Source organism: Hoplias malabaricus, chromosome 18 (assembly GCF_029633855.1).
Source record: "Hoplias malabaricus isolate fHopMal1 chromosome 18, fHopMal1.hap1, whole genome shotgun sequence".
NCBI lineage: Eukaryota > Metazoa > Chordata > Actinopteri > Characiformes > Erythrinidae > Hoplias > Hoplias malabaricus.
The window spans coordinates 32,224,785-32,247,790 of record NC_089817.1 but is presented as its reverse complement, the minus strand read 5'-3'; the positions used below and the strand labels follow the sequence as shown (position 1 = coordinate 32,247,790).

Sequence of the window (23,006 nt, the reverse complement as noted above, 5' to 3'; positions counted from 1 at the left end):
AGGATGAAATTAAAAGGTTTGTTTTCATTTTGGGAGAGACCCTGCTTATAGTCTCTTAATACCTGGTTTTATCTTGTCATTCTGAAGTCCTTCAATGGTTTATTTTGTGTTCATTTTAAGCAAATGAAAAAAAAAAACACTTTATGAATATTACGAATAATGTATCAAATACTGATAACATTAGACAGATGAATGTATATGGTATTCTGTGTAACATCCCTGTAAGGAAACACAAAAAGCAGGTGTAGTTTTACCTGTAGTTAGTTTATTAACACACACTATCACCATCTTAAACACTAAACAATAACAGTCTCTAATTCCTCTGGATTTTCTCAGCTGTCCACAGCCATTTAGCAACTTTGAATGATGTTTCACATTGAAACCACACCGATAGTGAGAAGACAGTTATATGGCCTCTGTCTGTACTGCTCAGGGCTTGCTCAGAGATCTGCATTCCTGGTCTAAGCTGTAGCTTAAATGTCTCACTATGTTACTGGTAAATTAGTTCATTGCCAGGTACAATGATTTAGCAGGTCAACTCATTCAAGTCTGTGGGAACTTTGGCCACAGTTTAACTTTTAAGATTAAACTTTATTTTAGTTTAATTTAACAAAATATTCTTTTTACAGAAAAAAATATGCATTTCTAAAATAGTTACTAATTTTTCTTATGATTGAAAAAAATAATTATGAAAACAGGTACTTAAATTTAACTAGAGCAATATAAAATATAAAATGGTCTCTGTCAGATGAAATCAATCTAAGGTTAATGTTCAGGAAACAAATTCAACCTTGAAGATGAAGATTCAAATATTCTACATGTTACAATATACTTTAAAGATGTTCTGAACCATGAATACAAAATGGCATAAATCAGTGGGTTTACAGAAGAGTTAACATTTATTAGCCAGACAAAGACTGTCCACACCATTGAATAAGATGTCAAGCTGTCTACTGACACAGAGCTTAAATAAAATGGTATGTAGCAAGTGAGGTAAACTAGAATCACAGTGCCTAATTTTTTGGCTGCTTTGATTTCAGAAGACCTCAAAGTTTTAGCTCCATTTATGCTTGAGGCACCATTTTTGATAGCTCTGACAGCTTTGGCCTGATGTCTTGCTACTTTAAAAATGGATGAATACAGAAATATTATTAAACAGCAAGGGGCTATAAATGCAACAGCAAGGTCAATGATGGCCCAAGAATATTGTATGATCAGAAGACACTCTCCATAACAGTGGGTGGAATTTTGCTTTTGAAAAAAATAGTCATTAAAGTATAAATACATGATTGTATAACAAAGCCAAACACACCAGCCAAGAATTATGGACATCACAGTTTTAGAAACTGTGATTTGTCTGGAATACTGCAGAGGGTAATTTATAGCAATGTATCTATCTACTGCTATGAGTATCAGACTATAGAGAGATCCATAAACTGCAACAAAACTGATTATTGGAGAAAGATAGCATGCTGTTGTTCCAAGATACCAGCAGGAGTCGACTATTTTCAATAAATTCACAGGCATATTAAACAGTCCCACGAGAAAATCAGCCACAGCCAGAGAGAGGATGAGCAGATTGGTTGGAGTGTGGAGCTGCTTAAAGTGACAGATGGAGAAGATCAGCAGCAGGTTTAGCAAAACAGTGCACACAGATATACACGAGAGAATGACACGGAGGAGAGTGTATCCAGGGCCATCTTTACCATGTCTTATACAAGATGCATTATTGTCAGGAAAGCAGTATTGTACCGTGATGTTTTGCCTGTGGGCTTGGTCATCCATTTCAAACAGAGACAAGTCTGAAAAACAAATAACTCAGAAGATTACTTTCCATGTGTTTTTAAACACTAGCACTAGCATCCTTCTATTGGATAGTGTAAACCAACATCATCATGACGTATAGTTTTGTGTCAGCTGAGACTAGTTTGGAGTTGTGGAAGTGGTAGAAAAAAAAAAGTGTTAAAAATAAAAGACACGTGTGTGTGTGTGTGTGTGTGTGTGTGTGTTATGGTAAAATCGTTTCTGAGTAATTAGTTTAATTTCATTTTATACTTACATCATGCTGCTTTAATGCAGCAGGATATACACATTAACATGCAATAAAATGTATAGTAATTTTTATAAGGAATTGTAAATGTTTGTTGATTAGGGACAGTCCAAGTTCATAAACGCAAGTCTGTTAATACATGGCTTAACTGTGTAGATCTTCATCTGTTTATGCAGTGTCCATTTTGAGCAAATAAAACAAATGTGATTAGCTACACAAAGCAATCCTTTGAATAATGGACCAATCACAGATCACAAAAGACAGATAAATTTTATTGTCACACACCATCACCATCCTGAACACCGAATAAAATCAGTCTCTGTTTCTTTGCCCTCTCTTCAGCCAAGCCGTTTATGTATATAGGCCTATTAGCCTGTTGTTTCTCATTGAGCTCACACCAGTATGTACTCACGGCTGGAGCAGAGCATGGAGAGTTATGGCCTCAGTAAATTCTTCTCAGGTGTTGGCTCTGAAATCTTCTTTTGTGGTCAAAGCACATTGCTTGGGAGGTGGTACATTCCCATCAACAAAGAATTAGTAGGCTGTATACAGTCTTGGATCTCGGGCTGGTTTTAAACAATATTATATTAATTACATGAGATATATGTGTACAATTAATTTTTTTTTACTAAAGTACTGTGAAGTTGGTAACATTTTGATGCATCTGTATAAAATCTGATTTTTTTTTTTTTTTCTGATTAACTAAGAGTTTTGTTTAAACATGAAGTAAAATGATATTACAGAAGCATACATTTTCAAGTGGTCTCTTCTCCTTCAGATGAAATAAATCTAAGGTTAATGTTCAGGAAACAAATTCAACCTTGAAGATGAAGATTCAAATATTCTACATGTTACAATATACTTTACAGATGCTCTGAACCAAGAGTACAAAATAGCATATATCAGCGGGTTCACAGAGGAGTTAAGAAAAACTAACCAACAGAACACTGTCCACACCATTGAATAAGATGTCAAGCTATCCACTGACACAGAGCTTAAATAAAATGGTATGTAAGAAGCTAAGTATACCAGTATAACAGTACCTAATTTCTTGGCTGCTTTGATTTCAGAAGACTTTAACATTTTTGCTCCATTATTGCCTGAGGCACCGTTATTCACAGCTCTGACAGCTTTGGCTTGACGTCTGGCCACTTTAAAAATGGTTGAATACAAAAATAATATTAAACAACAAGGTGCTATAAATGCAACTACAAGGTTGATGATTGCCCAAGAATATTTTACAAACAAAACACACACACCAAAACAGTGGGTGGATATCTGGGGTGGAATGAAATAGTCATTGAAGTATAAAAACATGATGGTATAACAAAGCCAAACACACCAGCCAAGAATTATGGTCAACAAGGTTTTACGAACTGTGATTTGTCTGGGATACTGCAGAGGGTCAGTTATAGCAATGTACCTATCTACTGCTATGAGTATCAAGCTATAGAGTGATCCATACACTGCAATAAAACTGATTACTGGAAAAAGGTAGCATGCTATTGTTCCAAGATACCAGCAGGAGTCCATTATTTTCATTATATTCACAGGCATATTACAAAGTCCCACGAGAATATCAGCCACAGCCAGAGAGACAATGAGCAGGTTGGTTGGAGTGTGGAGCTGCTTGAAGTGAGTGATGGAGATGATCACCAGTAGGTTCAGAAACACAGTGCACACAGATATACATGAGAGGATGAAGCACAGAAGAATATATCCTGGGCCTTCTTTGATATGTCTTATACAAGACACATTATTCTCAGGAAAACAGTATTGCACTGTGATGTTTTGCCTGTGGACTTGACCATCCATCTGAAATAGAGACAGAACTGAAGAAACAAAATATTCTGAAGATTACCTTCTCTGTCTTTTTATACATGAGCATGAGTCCCACTAGTGTATCGTGTAACCCCTAGCATCACCCTGCCATGCAGTGTTTGGTCAGCAGAGACTATTCCAGAGAGGTACGAATATATATATATATATATATATATATATATATATATATATATATATATATAATAAATGATAATGATAATAATAATAATAAACAGCTACAAGCGCAGAGTTTACAAAGACAGTAAAACAACATAGGACATAGCAGTACTACACTGTGTTTTATTGTGCTTTAGTAGGTTAAATGATCTGTGAGCCACTCTCACAGAATAGAATATAGACTAGAATAAAGTATCTTTATTGTGATTGCACAATTTTGCAATCTCCATGCTAGATTAAATAAACAAGTAATGAACAGACGTATAAACAATAGTATAATGCAGTGGTCTGTGTTTTTTTGTGAAAAATTAATTATGTAATTGCAATGTCATTATTGCATTTTGTTCAGACTTCCACATTACATTTTGTGTCAATACATTTCTATTTAAGTTGGCCCCACAAGTCCTAAAACAACAGTGCCACCCAGCCTGTCATTTTCCCCTGCTGGCCACATTTGTGGATCAGGCTGCATTTGTATTCAGATCGGGTGAAAACATTAACATTTACGCATTTGTAAAGTATTTTAAGACTAATCTCTTTCCATACAAATGCTGCTCTGCTGAATTTTGGTGGGAGTGAGATTTAACAAAACAAAAAAAGGGGTGTGCCATATTCTATATGGAAGAAAAAATGTTTGAGCCTGCAGGTGCAAATGTAGATGGTATATCATTTGCTAAATAGAAAGAGTTCAAAGAGACACTGGCATTGAATTGTGGAGATCCTACATATGCTGATGCCTTTCCTGTGGAAACTTTAGGAGATCAGGCCAATCACAATTGTGTCACCTGCAAATGAAAGAACAATCTCTTGTGACATTGGTGACCATAGGCTATTGTGAAACACCTTTAAAATGATCAGTTTCATTACATTTCATATCTGGAGCAGATGTGTGTGCAAAATTAAATGTAAAATTGTGGTGTTTAATGTGGCTGGATCTACTCGTTACAAGGGTCATAGAGTAAAATGTACAGGGAGTACTGATTTCACATCTTGACAATAAAGTGTAAAAGTTTGTAACTAAGGGACATCCCAGTATATAGACACAGATATCTTAATACCTGGCTTATTGTATGTAATTATATTGATGTTTAATTATTTATGTAGAGTCAATTTTGAGCAGATATATCAAACGTGATTAGCTACACAAATCAATACTGTGCCAAAACTATAATTGGCCAAACACTGATCACATGAGACAGATGCATTTATATGATAGTCTCTTTGACATCCCTGTAAAGAAGACACTGAAGGCAATTTATACAAACATGAAGTAAAATAGAATTAGAGCAACATGAAATATGAAGTGGTCAGATTAAGATTAATGTTCAGGAAACAAAGTAAACCTTGAAGATGAAGATTCAAATATTCTACAGGTTACAATGTACTTCACAGATGCTCTGAACCAAGAGTAAAAAATGGCATAAATCAGTGGGTTTATAGAGGAGTTAATAAAAATTAACCAGCAAAATACTGTCCACACCATTGAATACGTTGTCAAGCTGTCCACTGACACAGAGCTCAAATAAAATGGTATGTAAGATGCGAGGTAAACAAAAATCACAGTACCTAATTTCTTGGCTGCTTTGATTTCAGAAGACCTTAATGTTATAGCTCCATTATTGCCTGAGTCACCATTATTCACAGCTCTGACAGCTTTGGCTTGACGCCTGGCCACTTTAAAAATGGTTGAATACAAAAATAATATTAAAGAGCAAGGGGCTATAAATGCAACTACAAGGTCTACAATGGCCCAAGAAAATTGTACAACTAGAACACACATTCCATAACAGTGTTTGGAGACCTGAGGTGGAATGAAATATTCATTAAAGTATAAAAATATGATGGTATAAAAAAGCCAAATACACCAGCCAAGAACTATGGACATCAGAGTTTTACGAACTGTCATATGTCCGGAATACTGCAGAGGGTCAGTTATAGCAATGTACCTATCTACTGCTATGAGTATCAGGCTGTAGAGTGATGCATACACTGCGATAAATGTGATCACTGGAAAAATGTAGCATGCTGTTGTTCCAAGATACCAGCAGGAGTCCATTATTTTCATTATATTCACAGGCATATTAAAAAGTCCCACAAGAAGATCAGCCACAGCCAGAGAGAGGATGATCAGGTTGGTTGGAGTGTGTAGCTGCTTGAAGTGAGAGATGGAGATGATCACCAGCAGGTTCAGAAACACAGTGCACGCAGATAAACATGAGAGAAAGAAGTAGAGTAGAATATATCCAGGTCCTTCTTTGACATGTTTTATACAAGACAAATTATTCTCAGTATAGCAGTATTGAATTGTGATGTTTTGCCTGGAGTCTTGGTCATCCATCTGAAATAGAGACAGAGCTGACAGAGCTGAAAAACAAAATATTCTGAAGATTACCTTCTCTGCCTTTTTATACATGAGCATGAATCCTCCCACAAACCTAACATTATCATGACGTACAATGTTTGGTCAGCAGAGATGAGTCCGGAGAGGTACAAGTATAAGAAAAAAACAAAAAAAAAACAGCTAATGCCATTGTCACAGAGTTTACAAAGACAGCAAAATAATAAACAGTAGGTATCATTAGGCTTTAATATGAATTATTCAGTGTGTCATTCCAGACCAGGTGTTGATATTGTTTATTAAGTTTTTTTCAGGATCATACTGACATAGCAGGACTACACTGTGTTTGATTGTGCTTTAGTAGGTTAAATAATCCGTGGCCCACTCTCAGAGAATAGAATATAGACTAGAATAAAATATCTTTATTGTGATTGCACAATTTTGCAATTTCCATTCTATATTAAATTAAAAAATGTAATGAACAGAAGTATAAACAGAATAGTATAATGCCATGTTCTGTGTTTGTTTGTGAAAAAATACTTATGTCAGAACATTTTGGCTAAGACTAAGTTTTTAGGGGACTCTTGGTAGGATGATTAATAACACTTTTATTTGTTTATTTATTTATTTTTTTATTTTTTGGTGGAAGTTAACCAATACAATGACCACAGGAGAAGGACAACATATACATGTAGAAAAATCTAAATAATCAATAAGAAAGTAATTATTAAGTAAGTAATATTCTAAATACTTTTGTAGCAAGCAATTGTGTGAACACCACATGAACAATGTGTTATTGTGCTGCAGAAATAGCAGTGCCAGTAAACAGTAATTAGGCCCCATGTGTGTGTGTGTGTGTGTGTGTGTGTGTGTGTGTGTGTGTCTGTGTGTGCGTGTGTGTGTGTCCATGCTCCCATTATTGGGTAGTGCAAACCTATCATCATGACATACAGTGTTTGGTCAGCTGAGTCTGGTTCAGAGTGGTTAAACTGTAAAATAAAACAAAAAAACAAATAAAAAGCTAATACTGTAGACACAGAGTTTACAAATTCCAAACACTAGGGAACACTAGGTTAAATAAGAATTTTTCAGTGTGCCATTACAGACCAGTTGTTGATTTTGTTTTCAGTGTCGAAGTGAGATAGCACTACACTGCCTTACATCGTGCTTTATAAGACCAAATGATCTGTGGGCCACCATTGCTGAATAGAATACAGAATAGAATAAAATATCTTTATTGTTATCGCACAAGTTTACAATCACCCTGCTATATAAAATAATAATAATAAAAAAGTAATGAACAGAATATAGTTGTCTGTGTGTGGTTGTGAAAAATGAAATGTGTCAGAACATTTTGGGTAAGACTTGGTAGGTTGATTACTTATTTATTTATTTATTTATTTTGGTGGAAGTTAACTAATCCAGTGATCACAGGAGCAGGGCAATATATAGACATGTAGAAAATCATGACAATTAATAAAAACAGTAATTGCCATGCAAAATCATAATAGTAGGAATGATCTAAATTATCAATGAGAAAGTAATGAATTCTTTCTATATATTTTACAGCCAACCAATTGTGCGAACACCACATGAATTCTGTGTTATTGTGCTGCAGAAATAGCAGAGCCTGTAGATGATAAGTAGGCCTCTTGTGTGTGTGTGTGTGTGTGTGTGTGTGTGTGTTTGTGTGTGGTAGAATGTGTCCATGCTCATATACCCACATATTTGTGTAACATCTAAAAATGTATGCTAAGTCTGTGGACCTTTTTTTCTCATTTTCCAAACGGGAGCTGTACTCTATTATTTCAGAAGAGGATGCTTTTTGTAAAGTATGGGGGACTGTGGCAGGAATGGGTCTTAACATCTACACTGCAGTTGGGAACGGTACAAATGTTATGGTGTATCATGCTGAATGGAAGCACATTTGTATATGCACATTGGACTGGTGTTTCTCATAGTTATATTGTCATATTGCTTACATGGACATATGTGTACAGTTTAGCAAAATATCTTTATTTAACAAATAAATGCAAAGTTTGTAAAAATGATCATACATTTGTTTAATATCATCATTCTTGCTTATGCCTAAACTAAAATATTTATGCTAACATGAAGTAAAATGAAATTAGAGCAGCATCAAATAATCAAGTGGCTTCTGTTCTATCAGAGTTTGACATTAAGGTTCAGGAAACAAATTTAACCTTGAAGATGAAGATTCAAATATTCTACATGTTACAATATACTTTAGAGATGTCCTGAACCATGAGTACAAAATAGCATATATCAGTGGGTTCACAGAGGAGTTTAAAGTAATTAGCCAGCAGAGCACTGTCCACACCATTGAATAAGATGTCAAGCTATCCACTGACACCGAGCTTAAATAAAATGGTATGTAGGAAGCAAGGTATACCAGTATAACAGTGCCTAATTTTTTGGCTGCTTTGATTTCAGAAGACTTTATCATTTTAGTTCCATTATTGTTTGAGGCACCGTTATTCACAGTTCTGACAGCTTTGGCTTGACGTCTTGCTACTTTAAATATGGTTGAATACAAAAATAATATTAAACAGCAAGGTGCTATGAATGCAACTACAAGGTCGATGATGGCCCAATAATATTTTACCACAAAAACACACTCTCCATAACAGTGGGTGGTGACCTGAGGTGGAACGAAAGCATCATTAAAGTATAAATACATGATTGTATAACAAAGCCAAACACACCAGCCAAGAATTATAGACATCAAGGTTTTACGAAGTGTGATTTGTCTGGAATACTGCAGAGGGTAATTTATAGCAATGTACCTATCCACTGCTATGAGTATCAGACTATAGAGAGATCCATACACTGCGATAAAACTGATTATAGGAGAAAGGTAGCATGCTATTGTTCCAAGATGCCAACAGGAGTCCATTACTTTCATTATATTCACAGGCATATTACAAAATCCCACAAGAAAATCAGCCACAGCCAGAGACACGATGAGCAGGTTGGTTGGAGTGTGGAGCTGCTTGAAGTGAGAGATTGAGATGATCACCAGCAGGTTCAGAAACACAGTGCACACAGATACACATGAGAGAATAAAGTACAGCAGAATATATCCTGGGCCTTCTTTAACATGTTTAATACATGATTCATTATTCTCAGGAAAGCAGTATTTAACAGTGATGTTTTGCCTGTGGACTTGCTCATCCATGTAAATAAAGAGACAAGAGCTAAGAAACAAAACATTCTGTAGTTTAGGTTCTCTCTCTTTTTATACATGAGCATGAATCCTCCCATTAGTGCATTGTGTATATCTAACACCATCATGACATCCAGAGTTTGGCCAGCTGAGAGTAGTTCAGAGTGGTAAAAGTGTATAATCAATAATAAATATTAAAATTTTAATATTAAATAATAACATTTTTTAATGTCACATAGTCACAGAGTTTACAATGTGAGCAATCCACTAGGGAAGGGCAGGCTTTAATATGAATCTATCTCTGTGTCAGTGCAACCCAGGAAAGGTTTTTGAGCTTTTTTTTTCTTGATTAAGTGTTTTTTTTTTCTTTATAGCAGCCATACCTTGTCGTATATCATGCTCTTTAAGACCAAATAATCTGATATGTCACTATTTATTGTCTTTATTGCGATTGCAGAATTTTGCAATCTTCATGTTAATAGTAATAAACACTAATTATCTGAAATGTGAAAAGAATAGTTTACTAATATAATAGTGTGTGTGTGTGTGTGAAGATTTATTCGCATCAAACTATTTTTGGGAAGACTGTTGAGTTGAGTGAATGTTTATAGGCTTATTCATAACAGTTTTTTTTTTTTTTTTTTTTTTTTTGAAGAAAAAAATGTCTGCAGATTCACAGTTCCTATCACAATATCTTGTGGCACAGGACTAAATTTCTGTGTTCTGCACGGGGGCAAGCAGTTAACCAATCCAGTGAATGTGGGAGCAGGACGACATAAACATGTAGAAAAATCAAGGAAATTAATAAATATCTAATAATCAACAATCTACGTAGAATAGTGTTAATTAATTAAAATTCATTAAGGTCCAGTTAGAGAAAATTTTGGTCCGGAACCTGCATGTGATCAGTGCCATATCCTGCATATTGAAGTAGCCTTGTAGTTATAGCAACATTTTTTGTAGTTAGCAATGGAATTTCAAATCAAATTACCCTTTCAATTACATTTCAACATATTTTAAGATGCATAAAAATTATAAATAATAAATTCTCTAAATAGACTCAAAAGTGTCCGTAGGTGTGAGTTTCTGATATAATGTGTGTGTGTGTCGTCCTGTGAAGGACTGGTGCCCTCTCCAGGGTGTGTTCCCACCTTGCGCCTAGTGATTCCGGGTGGCTCCGACTCACCGTGACCCTGAATTGGATAAACGGTTTCATACAATGCATGAATGAATGAATGAATGTTACAGGCTGCCAGACCAGAAGTGAATATCACTAATATAGTGTTTAATTGGGTTATAAAAGTGTATCACGCTCATTCAGACCTCTGTCCCGGTTTCCCTACACAGTTCTCTTAAAACCTGGCTTATTTTATGTCATTATTTACATGTCCAATTGTTTTTTCAGTGCCCATTTTGAGCAAATAAGACAAACGTGATTAGCTATACAAGATAATATATATATATATATATATATATATATATATATATATATATATATATATATATATATATATATAGCTATGCAAGAGAATAATGAACTAAACACTGAACATGAGACAACTAAACTTAAATAATATTGCTGTTTTTTATCATCCCTATTTGGAGGACATTAAGACAACAGCAGTTTGGCCTTAAGGCAGTATATTATCATACACCATCATCATCTTAAACACAAAACAAAATCAGGATCTCATTCTTTACACTCTCCAACATTCCCTCTATAAACATATTTGCCTCGTGTTCCTCATTGAGCTCACTGCAGTAAGTACTCAGGGCTGGATCGAAGTGAAGAGATTTATGTGGCCTCAGTCCATACAGCTTAGGGCTTGGCTCCGAGACCTGCAGAAATTGTAAAGCTTGTATAATTATGATGCATCTGTGTAAGATCATCACGTTTTGCTTATGACTGAAGAAAGAGGTGTATGTATAAATCTGAACAAGTTAAGTAAAATGGAATCAAAGGGAAAATTAAAAATAAGAAAATTATCTCTACTCGGTCAGATGAAATCAGAATATGAAGTTAATGTTCAGGAAACAAATTCAGCCTTGAAGATGAAGACTCAAATATTCTACACGTTATGATATATTTTACAGATGCTCTGAACCACGAATACAAGATGGCATAAATTAGAGGATTCACTGAGGAATTAATATATATGAGCCCACAAAACACTGTCCACACCATTGAATAAGATGTCAAGTTAACAACTGTTACAGAGCTTAGATAAAATGGTATGTAGCAAGCGAGGTAAACCAAAATCACAGTTCCTAATTTCTTGGCTGCTTTGATTTCAGAAGACTTTATCATTTTAGCTCCGCTTATGTTTGAGGCACCATTATTCACAGTTCTGACAGCTTTGGCTTGACGTCTTGCCACTTTAAATATAGTTGAATAAAAAAATAATATTAAACAGCAAGGAATAATGAATGCAACAGCAAGGTCAATGATGGTCCAAGAATTTTTTACATTCAGAACACACTCTCCATAACAGTGAGTGGAATTTTGATATTGAAAGAAATAGTCATTAAAGTATAAATACATGATTGTATAACAAAGCCAAACACACCAGCCAAGAATTATGGACATTACAGTTTTAGGAACTGTGATTTGTCTGGAATAGTGCAGAGGGTAATTTATAGCAATGTACCTATCTACTGCTATGAGGATCAGACTATAGAGAGATCCATAAACTGCAACAAAAACGATTATTGGAGAAAGGTAGCATGCTATTGTTCCAAGATACCAACAGGACTCCACCACTTTCATTAAATTCACAGGCATATTAACCAGTCCCACAATAAAATCAGCCACAGCCAGAGAGAGGATGAGTAGGTTGGTTGGAGTGTGGAGCTGCTTGAAGTGAGTGATTGAGATCATCAACAGCAAGTTCATAAAAACAGTGCACACAGATATACACAAGACAACGATGCGAAGAAGTGTAAATCCAGGACCTATTTTGACATGTCTTATACAAGATGCATTATTTTCTGGAAAGCAGTACTGAACTGTGGTGTTTTGCCCGTAGACTTGTTCATCCATTTGAAACAGAGACAGGGCTAAAAAAAATGATTCAGAACGTTACTGTCTCTCTTTTTATACACAAGCATGAATCCTCCCACTAGTGGATTGTGTAATCCTAACATAACCATTCAGGTAAAACTTCATGTCAGCTGAAACTAATTCAGAGGTCCAGAGGAAAAACAGAAAAAAAAGAAAAATCCATAGTTTTATATTGAGCATAAGAGTAGGGAACACCAGGCTTTAATTTGAATCTTTCAATGTGACCAAGAGGTGAGTATGAATGTTTCAGGATCATAGTGATAGAACAGCCCTCCATTGATTTAGATCATACACTGTATGGCCAGATGATCAATGTGTCACCATCATAAAATAGAATATAGAATAAAAAAGCCTATTTTTATTGTCATTGCAATGGTTGGAGGCCTCAATAATACAGGCAATAAAAATAATAAATTGAAATGCAAAAATGAACAGAATTTGGTAAAAATGCATCCATGTGTAATGATCAAGTGCAAAACTATGTAGATTTTCTATCTACTGATAGATGTTACTGTCCTAATATATCTGTTGTCGAAATCATGCGTTTATGCATTTTAGCACAAAAAGACCCATGGGTCTTTTATCCAGATTTTTAATTTCATGATGCAACAAATGTTTCTATTGGTTAAATGTTTGGACTGCAGATGGCTAGTTCTGCACCTGGACTTTTTTCTACAAAGCAATGCTGTTGAAATGGATGAACTATGTGGTTTAGAACATATGTGGTCTTTCTATATATATATATATATACTTCAGAAAATAAATATTTCCTTGCATATTTCAGAAAGACCACATATATACCAAATATATATTGCTCTGTCTGACATGATTTGTGTTCAGTCCCAAAATTCAAAAAGAACATGTGACTGCAGAATGAGTAAATGACACATTACAGTGCCTCCTGTTAGGAATGGTGGTTTTGCAAAGTCATTCCCTACATTCCAGGGGAGCCCCTATAATGGAAAATCCAAACTGTACAAAAGACAAAACAACCTGTAGAGCCTAGCCAAATTGAGTAGTATTTTATCTACCTAACAGGCCCAAATCAGCATTACTCCAAACCTCCCTACAACAAATTTGCTCAACAGTGGCAGCCCTGTAGTCTGTTTTCCATTTCTGTAAGGAGGACACAGAAGCCAGGTGCAATTTGGCCTTCAGGCAGTTTATTAACACACACCATTACTATCTTAAACACTAAACAAAAACAGTCTCTCAGTTCCCACCCTCTCCTCAGCTTTCCCTCAGACATTTATACCGATAAGCCCCTATGTCTGGCGTTTCTCACTGAGCTTGCACCAGTAAGTAGTCATTGCCAGAACAGAGTGTGAGCTCAGCCCTTATTGCTCAAGCCTTGGCTGTGAGATCTGTGTCCCGGGTGGAAGCTCTGGCTTCTTCCTTTGTCTGCTGCCTGGGCAAGATTAGGCAGGCTGCCTTTATCCTGTCTCAGTTTATATTTTTTTAATTTATTACATCAAGCACATAAATATAGTTTACTAAATTTCATATTGTAAGATTATTCTGCATCTATGTAAAAGCACTATGTTTTGCTTATGACTGAACTAAGAAACCTATGCCAACATGTAATTAATTAAAAGTAAGTTAGAACAGTTTAAAATATTGAGCAACCTCTGCGTTGTCAGATTAAAATGAGTCTGAAGTTAATGCTCAGGAAGCACAATAAACCTTGAAGATGAAGGATCAAATAATCTACATGTTACAATATATTTTACTGAAATTCTAAACCATGAGTATAAAATGGCATATATCAGTGGATTCACAGAGGAGTTAATAGTAATTAGCCAGCAAAACACTGTCCACACCATGGAAGAAGAAGTCAAGCTATCAACTGACACAGAGCTTAAATAATATGGTATGTAGCAAGCTAAGTAAACCAAAATTACAGTGCCTAATTTCTTGGCTGCTTTGATTTCATAAGACCTTAACATTTTACCTCCATTTTTGCTTGAGGCACCGTTATTCACAGCTCTGACAGCTTTGGTTTGACGTCTTGCCACTTTAAAAATAGTTGAATAAAAAAATAATATTAAAAAACAAGGTGTTATAAATGCAACAACAAGGTCAATGATGACCCAATAATATTTTACAACCAGAACACACTCTCCATAACAGTGGGTGGAGACCTGCGGTGGAATGAAATAGTCATTAAAGTACAAATACATGATGGTATAACAAAAACAAATACACCAGGCAAGAATTATGGACAGCAAAGTTTTGTGAACAGTGATTCTATTGGAATAAAGCAGAGGGTCAGTGATAGCAATATACCTGTCCATTGCTATGAGAATGAGACTAAAGAGTGAACTATACACTGAGACAAAATTGATTATTGGAGAAATATAGCATGCAATTGTCCCAAGATACCAACAAGAGTCCATCACTTGCATTATACTAACAGGCATAATAAACAGTCCCACAAGAAAATCAGCCACAGCCAGAGAGAGGATGAGCAGGTTGGTTGGAGTGTGGAGCTGCTTGAAGTGAGAGATGGAGATGATCACCAGCAGGTTCAGAACCACAGTGGACACAGATATACATGAGAGAATAATGCACAGAACAATATATCCAGGGCCTTCTTTGACCTCCTTCCTACAAGACGCATTATTGTCAGGAAAGCAATATTGAATTGTGATGTTTTGCCTGTAGTTTTCGTCATCCATCTGAAATAGAGACAGGGCTGGAACAAATGTTTCAGAACATAACCTTTTCTGTCTCCTTATACATGAGCACGAATCCTCTCCCTAGTGGATAGTGTAACCTAATATTATCATGAGATACAGAGCTTGGTCAGCTGATACTAGTTCAAAGTGGTGTATTAAATAAATTATTAAATGTGAGCAAAACACTAGGGAACACCATGCTTTAACATGAATCTTGCAGTGTTCCATTCCAGACCAAGAAGTGAGTTTGTGTCTTTTTATTTATTGATTTATTTTTAACCAGGCTTGCATTGCATTAGATCATACACTATAATGCCAGATGGTTCATTGGTCACAATTAGAGAATAGAATATAAAATAGAAAAATATATATATTTATACATTGTAGAAATTTGAGGCCTGAATATTTGAAGCAAGAAAAAAGTAAATATTACTTTAATATGTAATAATAATGTAAAAAAAAAGAAATCAAATTGAATGTATTACATACGTGTACAGCTATAACATTCATTCATTCATTCATTCATTCATTCATTGTCTGAAACTGCTTATCCAGTTCAGGGTCGCAGTGGGTCCGGATATATATATATTCTTTTTTTTTTTGGCATTCCTGTAAGGAGGGCACAGAAGACCGTTTTGAATTCAGGCAGTTTATTAATACACATCAAAACCATGTTAAATAGCTCACCTTTGCCCCCCAGCCACCATATATATAAGCACATTTTCTCATTGTTTCTCATGCTTCTCACACCAGTAGGTGTTTAGGTTTGGACCAGAGTGCAGAGAGTTCTGTGGCCTCAGTCTGTACTGCTTTGAGCTTGGCTCTGAGACCTATATTCCTGGTTGAAACTCCAGCATATTCCATGGCTCTGTATCTTGCAGGGGAGGTCATCCACTCTTTCTAACAGTTTAGCATTTTTACACAAAATTAAATGATACATGTGCAACTTAGTACAATATTTATATGTTTTTGAAAGTTGATAAATAATGATGCATATGTGTACGATCACCATATTTTGGTTATGAAGGAACTAATAGATTTATGCAATTAGAGCAGTTCAAAATATCTCTATGCTCTCAGGTGAAATCGTCCTATATTTAATGCTCAGAAAGCAAATTCAACCTTGAAGGTTCAAATATTCTACATGTTACAATATATTTTATAGATGCTCTGAACCATGAATAGAAAATGGCATAAATCAGTGGATTCACAGAAGAGTTAATTTGAATAAGCCAGCAAAACACTTTCCAGACAATGGAAGAAGATGTCAAGCTGTCAAATGACACAGAGCTTAAATAAAATGGTATGTAGCAAGCAAGATAAACAAAAATAACTGTGCCCAATTTCTTGGCAGCTTTGAGTTCAGAAGACCTTATCATTTTAGCTCCAGTTTTGCTTGAGGCACCATTATTAACAGTTCTGACAGCTTTGGCTTGACGTCTTGCCACTTTAAAAATGGTCAAATACAAAAATATTACTAAAGAGCAAGGGGCTATAAATGCAACAACAAGATCAATGATAGCCCAAGAATATTGTATGACCAGAACACATTCTCCATAACAGTGGGTGGACATCTGAGGTGGAAGGAAATAGTCATTAAAGTATAAATACATGATAGTATAACAAAGCCAAATACACCAGCCTAGAATTATGGACAGCAAAGTTTTGCAAACTGTAATTTGACTTGAATACTGTAGAGGTTCAGTGATAGCAATGTACCTATCCACTGCTATAAGTATCAGGCTATAGATAGATCCATATACTGAGCCACAACTGATTATTGGAAATATGTAGCATGCTATTGTTCCAAGATACCAACAGGAGTCCATCAGTTTCATTATAGAAACAGGCATAACACATATTCCCACGAGAAAATCAGCCACAGCCAGAGAGAGGATGAGCAGGTTGGTTGGAGTGTGGAGCTGCTTGAAGTGAGAGATGGAGATGATCACCAGCAGGTTCAGAAACACAGTGCACACAGATATACATGAGAGAAAGAAGCACAGAAATATATATCCAGGGCCTTCTTTGATATGTCTTACACAAGATGCATTATTGTCAGGAAAGCAATATTGAACCGTGATGTTTTGCCTGTGGACTTGGTCATCCATCTGAAATAGAGACAGGGCTAAAAAAAACAAATGATTCAGAAGATTACTTTCTCTGTCTTTTTATGCATGAGCATGAATCCTCCCACTAGTGGATTGGGTAACCCTAACATCATCATGACATAGAGTGCTGGGTCAGTTGAGAATAGTTCTGAGTGGTATGTGATGTGGTGAGTACATGACATCAATTATGTACATCATTATAAGATGATCTGTTTTTTCTATATTTGCTTACGTCCTGCATCTGTGCTTTTCTGACATTATAGAATCTCCCAATATAGCAGACACATAAGGGCCAAATCTGTCTCATTTTTGACATGGCTCAGTAAAAGCCCTTGTAAAGGTCATGTGGGCTGTTTGTGGGGCAAAAATATATTTTTGGCTCAGATTTGTTCACATGCCACCTGACACCTGGCCTATAAAAGGTGGACTTCTGGCTGAGTTGAAACACCCAGTGTAACCCTGAGGCAATGCCGTCCAGAAAATGTGGGTCATAGGAGAAGTGCAGATGTGCCGCATTTGGGCAAAACATTTATTGCTATTTGGAACCGAGGTGAATTGTAGGGTCATGCTCATTCAACTGTCCTCTAGTATTTTATATCATACTTTATAAGGTCAGAAGATTTCTGTGCCCTTGCTCATAGAGGAAAAAAGAACAGTATAATTCGTTACATTCCCATCCATCTTTTCTAAAAACCAGTAGCTAGTAGTTTCTGTGTAGGCTCTACACTAGACTTTGGAGCATTACTTTTACAAATTGGTGATATTCATACAATTGATTAATTGTATACATTTGTTGCTTATGGATAGTCCTTGAGTATAGGCACAGGTCCCTTTGCACCTGGCTTATTTCTTATTATTATGCAGATCATCAACATTTTATGTCCATTATGAACATATAAGGCAAATGTGGCCACACCCTGAAATGGATTAAGCGGCAAAGATGATGATTAAGGCAAATGTGTGATTATCTACCTAATAATTCATTTGAAATACTGGTCACAAGATACATTTTACTATATATAGTAATCTTTTTGATATCCCCAGAAAAAGGGCATCCGAGGCAGGGGCAGTTTGGGCCTCTGACATTTGGTTAAAACTCATTATCACCATCAAAATCATTAGGCTCTCATTCATCTTGTTCTGTTAATCCTTTTATAACTTTGCTAGATGGCATTGAGCCCACACCTGTAGGTACTCAAAGCTGGAAGAGAGAGAGAGGAGAGTAATATGGCCTCAGTCTATATTACTCAGGGCTTGGCTCTGAGAACTGCCTCTTGGGTCAAAGCTCTAAATTCTCCCACCATTCTCTAACTTGCTGGGGATGTGGTGCCTGAGGCAGTGTTGAAGTTTTACACTTCTCTGGGGATCCAGGCCATAGCATATTAAATATTATCAAATAAGACTTAAAAGTATAGATTCATAACAAAAATACATTTACTACAAAAAATTGTAAAATTATTACACACCTGTCAGATCAATGTGCTTTGCACAAGACTGAACATAGACAATTATACAGACCAGTTGGTAAATAATAAAAAAATTAGAGCAATAAAATATTGTGACATTTGCTTTGTCAAATGAAATCTGTCTGAAGTTAATTGTCAGAGAACAGATTAAACTTTGAAGATGATGATTCAAATATCCTACATGTTACAATACATTTTACAGATGCTCTGAACCAGGTATAGAAAATTGCATAAATCAGTGGATTCACAGAGGAGTTAATATCTATTAGCCAGCAAAACACAGTCCACACCATCGAAGTAGATGTCAAGCTATTAACGGACACAGAGCTTAAGTAAAATGGTATGTAGCAAGTGAGGTAAACAAAAATCACAGTGCCTAATTTCTTGGCTGCTTTAATTTCAGACGAGCCTAACATTTTACCTCCATTTTTGCTTGAGGCACCGTTATTCACAGCTCTGATAGCTTTGGCTTGACGTCTTGCTACTTTAAATATGGTTGAATACAAAAATAATATTAAACAGCATGGGACTATAAAAGCAACAACAAGGTCAATTATAGCCCAGGAATATTTTACAACAAGAACACACTCTCCATAGCAGTGAGTGGAGAGCTCAGGTTGAATGAAATAGTCATTAAAATATAAATACATGATGACATAACACAGATAAAAAGACCAACCAAGAATAATAAATAGCACGGTTTTACAAGCTGTGATACGAGTTGAATACTGCAGAGGGTCAGTGATAGCAATGAACCTATCAACTGCTATGAGTATCAGGCTATAGAGTGATCCATACATTGCAAGAAAACTGATTATTGGAGAAATGTAGCATGCTATGGTTCCAAAATACCAACAGGAGTCCATCAGCTGCATTATATTCACAGGCATGACAAACAGTCCCACAAGAAAATCAGCCACAGCCAGAGAGAGGATGATCAGGTTGGTTGGAGTGTGGAGCTGCTTGAAGTGAGAGATGGAGATGATCACCAGCAGGTTCAGAAACACAGTGCACACAGATATACATGAGAGAACAAAGCATAGGAGAAAATATCCAATGCCATCTTTGATCTCTTTTCTACAAGATGCATTACTGTCAGGAAAGCAGTATTGAACTGTGATATTTTCCCTGTAGTGTTGGTCATCCATCTGAAATAGAGACAGAACTGAAGAATCTGAAATGATTCAGAAGGTTTACTTCTCTGTTTTATACATGAGCATGAATCCTCCCACTAATGAATAGTGTAACCCTAACATCACCATGATGCAGTGTTAAGTCAGCTGAGATTAGAGTGGTAGAAATGTTTATGGGGGAAAGGCCAACCTCTAATGTGAAACTGTTTTTTTGGGGGCGATAGTGATCTAACTGAGTTCCAACATTTTGTATCATACTCTCATAACTGAAAACTGCATGTGTCCTTTGAATGCAAATGTCGCCAATGAATACAAGCTTTATAAACAGTGTCAGGCAAAATATTTGTACAAAACAGAATGAAAACAAGGCGGCACTGTGGCGCAGGGGGTAGTGCCGCAGTCACACACCTCCAGGGACCTGGAGCTTGTGGGTTTGATTCCCGCTCCAGGGGAGAGTGATGTGTTCTCCCCGTGTCCGCATGGGTTTCCTCCGGGTGCTCCGGTTTCCTCACACAGTCCAAAAACACATGTTGGTAGGTGGATTGGTGACTCAAAAGTGTCTGTAGGTGTGAGTGTGTGAGTGAATGTGTGAGTGTGTGTGTTTCCCTGTGAAGGACTGTCACTCCCTCCAGGGTGTATTCCCGCCTTGCACCCAATGATTCCATGTAGGCTCTGCACCCACCGCGAACCTGAACTGGATAAGTGGTTACAGATAATGAACGAATTAATGAATGAATGAGAATCAAAACAAGTAGATTAGATGAATAACAATCACATTATATAACACAACTAAATGAATGTCTTAATAGTTAAAACTGAATATGAGATCATTTAAAATGCACAGTATAGTAGACAATATTTCTGATCACTTTGTAGATAAAGATATTGAAACATATACACAATATCCATATAGTAATACAGAATGAGAGTGCTATATAGTTTCTATATTGCTGTTTTGTATTGTAGTGCAGTTGTGTGTGTGTGGGTGTTTGACAGAGAGAAAATGTGGTCAGCAATGGCAAACAATTTCAGGGTGTCAGTTTGTGCCTATGGTAGTTTGCATTATATCAATTATGTCTTTGTGGAAGACACTAATTATCGATCAGAAGTACATGGTGTTTTATTTTCTATCATGTGGATGGAGTTCAAACTGATTATTCCATAGACGTGTGGGGTCCCCACAGAGATTGGTCAATTTCCTGATGCTGCATGAAATGTAGTTGATCTTAAGACCAGAGTTGTATTTCAATGTCTACTGTATGCTGGCGATGACCAGATTAAATGGTTTCCACTCGGCTTTGTAACTGTCCTCAAAAAACAGGAAATTCTTCTGAAATAGCAGTAACAGTTTTTTACTGTTTGGGGTAGACATGTCCTTAAGGCTAGAGAAGTGAGCTTAAGACTGGAGGGTCACCAGTTCAATTCCCAGGATTCGCAGGATAATTATTCATCCACAGATGAAGTGCTCTTGAGCAAGGCACCTAACACCCAAACTGCTCCCTGGGTACCAAATAGGTTGGCAGACAGCTGCTTGGTGCATTTGTGTGTTCACAGTGAAACATTGCTCATTATTGTGTGTTTGTTCACTACCTCGTATGGGTTAAATGGAGAGAAGCAGTTTCCCTAAGGGGATTATTAAAGGTGATTATTATACTCTTCTGGAAAGGACACAATCTGTACACAACTAATGGCTTTCATACGTTAAACTGTACAAAGTGTTCTGGGTTAACTATTGATGATAAATTGTAAAGTTCTGGTGCTTAAAGAAAGTCCATGTATATAAACACTCTTTATACTTGGTTTTTTATTTATTATTTTTTCTTTTTTTGTGTGATCACATAGGTATTTAAGTTTATTTAGTGTCCATTCTATGCAAGTGACAAATGTGTATTTAGTTAAGAATTAATACATGCATAAACAAATTGAATAATAAATAATTTAAATAATATGTCAAATGCTGATAACATAAGACAGAAACATATACATCAGTGATCTCCTTGCCATTGCCAGAGGGCATCAGATGCAATAGTAGTTTTGCCTAATGGAAAACAAATTGGACTCTCATTACTGTTGCTCTCTTCCAGCCTCCCCCCAGCCATTTTATACCTTTGCCACTTGTTTCTCATTGAGTTCAAACCTGTAGGCATTCAGGTCTGGAAAAGAGTCAGGAAAGCAACGTGGCCTCAATCTGCATTGCTCCGGGCTTGGTCCTGAAATCTATCACCTTCGGCCACAGCTCTCTGCTTGCCAGGAATGTAGTGTCTGGCCAGCAGTGAAGATTTAGTAGGCTCCCACCATCATGTGTTTAAAGGCATTAGCCACAATATGACATACTGACACTGATCATGTGAGACATGTAAACCTAGCTTAGGGACATTTAATTTTCCTAAAAATAAATAAATACATTTTGTTGAAAATAAGGATGATACATGTTTTGTTCTTATGAAACATAGACAAATGTGCAGACAGGTAGTTAAATAAAATGAAATCAAAGTGATATATAATGTGACAGCTGCATTGTCAGATGAAATCAGACTGAGTTTAATTTTCAGTAAATGAATGAAACTTAGAAGGTGAAGATTCAAATATTCTACAAGTTACAATATACTTTGCAGATGTTCTGAACCATGAATAGAAAATATTATATATCAGCGGGTTCACAGAAGAATTAATATCTATTAGTCAGCTAAACACAGTCCACTCAACTGAAGAAGATGTCAAACTATCAACTAACACAGAAGTTAAATAATATGGTATGTAACATGCGAGAAACATAAATCACAGTGCCTAATTTCTTGGCTGCTTTGATTTCAGAAGAACCTAATATTTTAGCTCCATTTATGAGTCACCATTATTCACAACTCTGATAGCTTTGGCCTGGTGTCTTGCAACATTAAAAATGTTTACATACAAAAATGTTATTAAACAGCAAGGGGCCATAAATGCAAATACAAAGTCAATGATGGCCCAGTAATATTTTACAA

General features: G+C 36.1%; 2 protein-coding genes across 2 annotated transcripts; both read right to left on the bottom strand.

Moving 5' to 3' along the window:
- Window positions 1-5,366: 5,366 nt before the first annotated feature.
- On the bottom strand, window positions 5,367-16,203 carry LOC136674465 (trace amine-associated receptor 13c-like). The gene is made up of 4 exons (XM_066650472.1): window positions 16,063-16,203; window positions 15,070-15,312; window positions 11,275-11,412; window positions 5,367-6,386 (listed from the first exon to the last, which is right to left on the bottom strand). Exons 1-4 carry the CDS (start codon window positions 16,201-16,203, stop codon window positions 5,367-5,369), a joined length of 1,542 nt encoding a protein of 513 aa, XP_066506569.1.
- A 2,814-nt stretch (window positions 16,204-19,017) lies between these two features.
- LOC136674464 (trace amine-associated receptor 6-like) lies at window positions 19,018-20,037 on the bottom strand. The gene has a single exon (XM_066650471.1). The coding sequence runs from the start codon at window positions 20,035-20,037 to the stop codon at window positions 19,018-19,020; it is 1,020 nt and encodes a 339-aa protein (XP_066506568.1).
- Window positions 20,038-23,006: the final 2,969 nt, after the last annotated feature.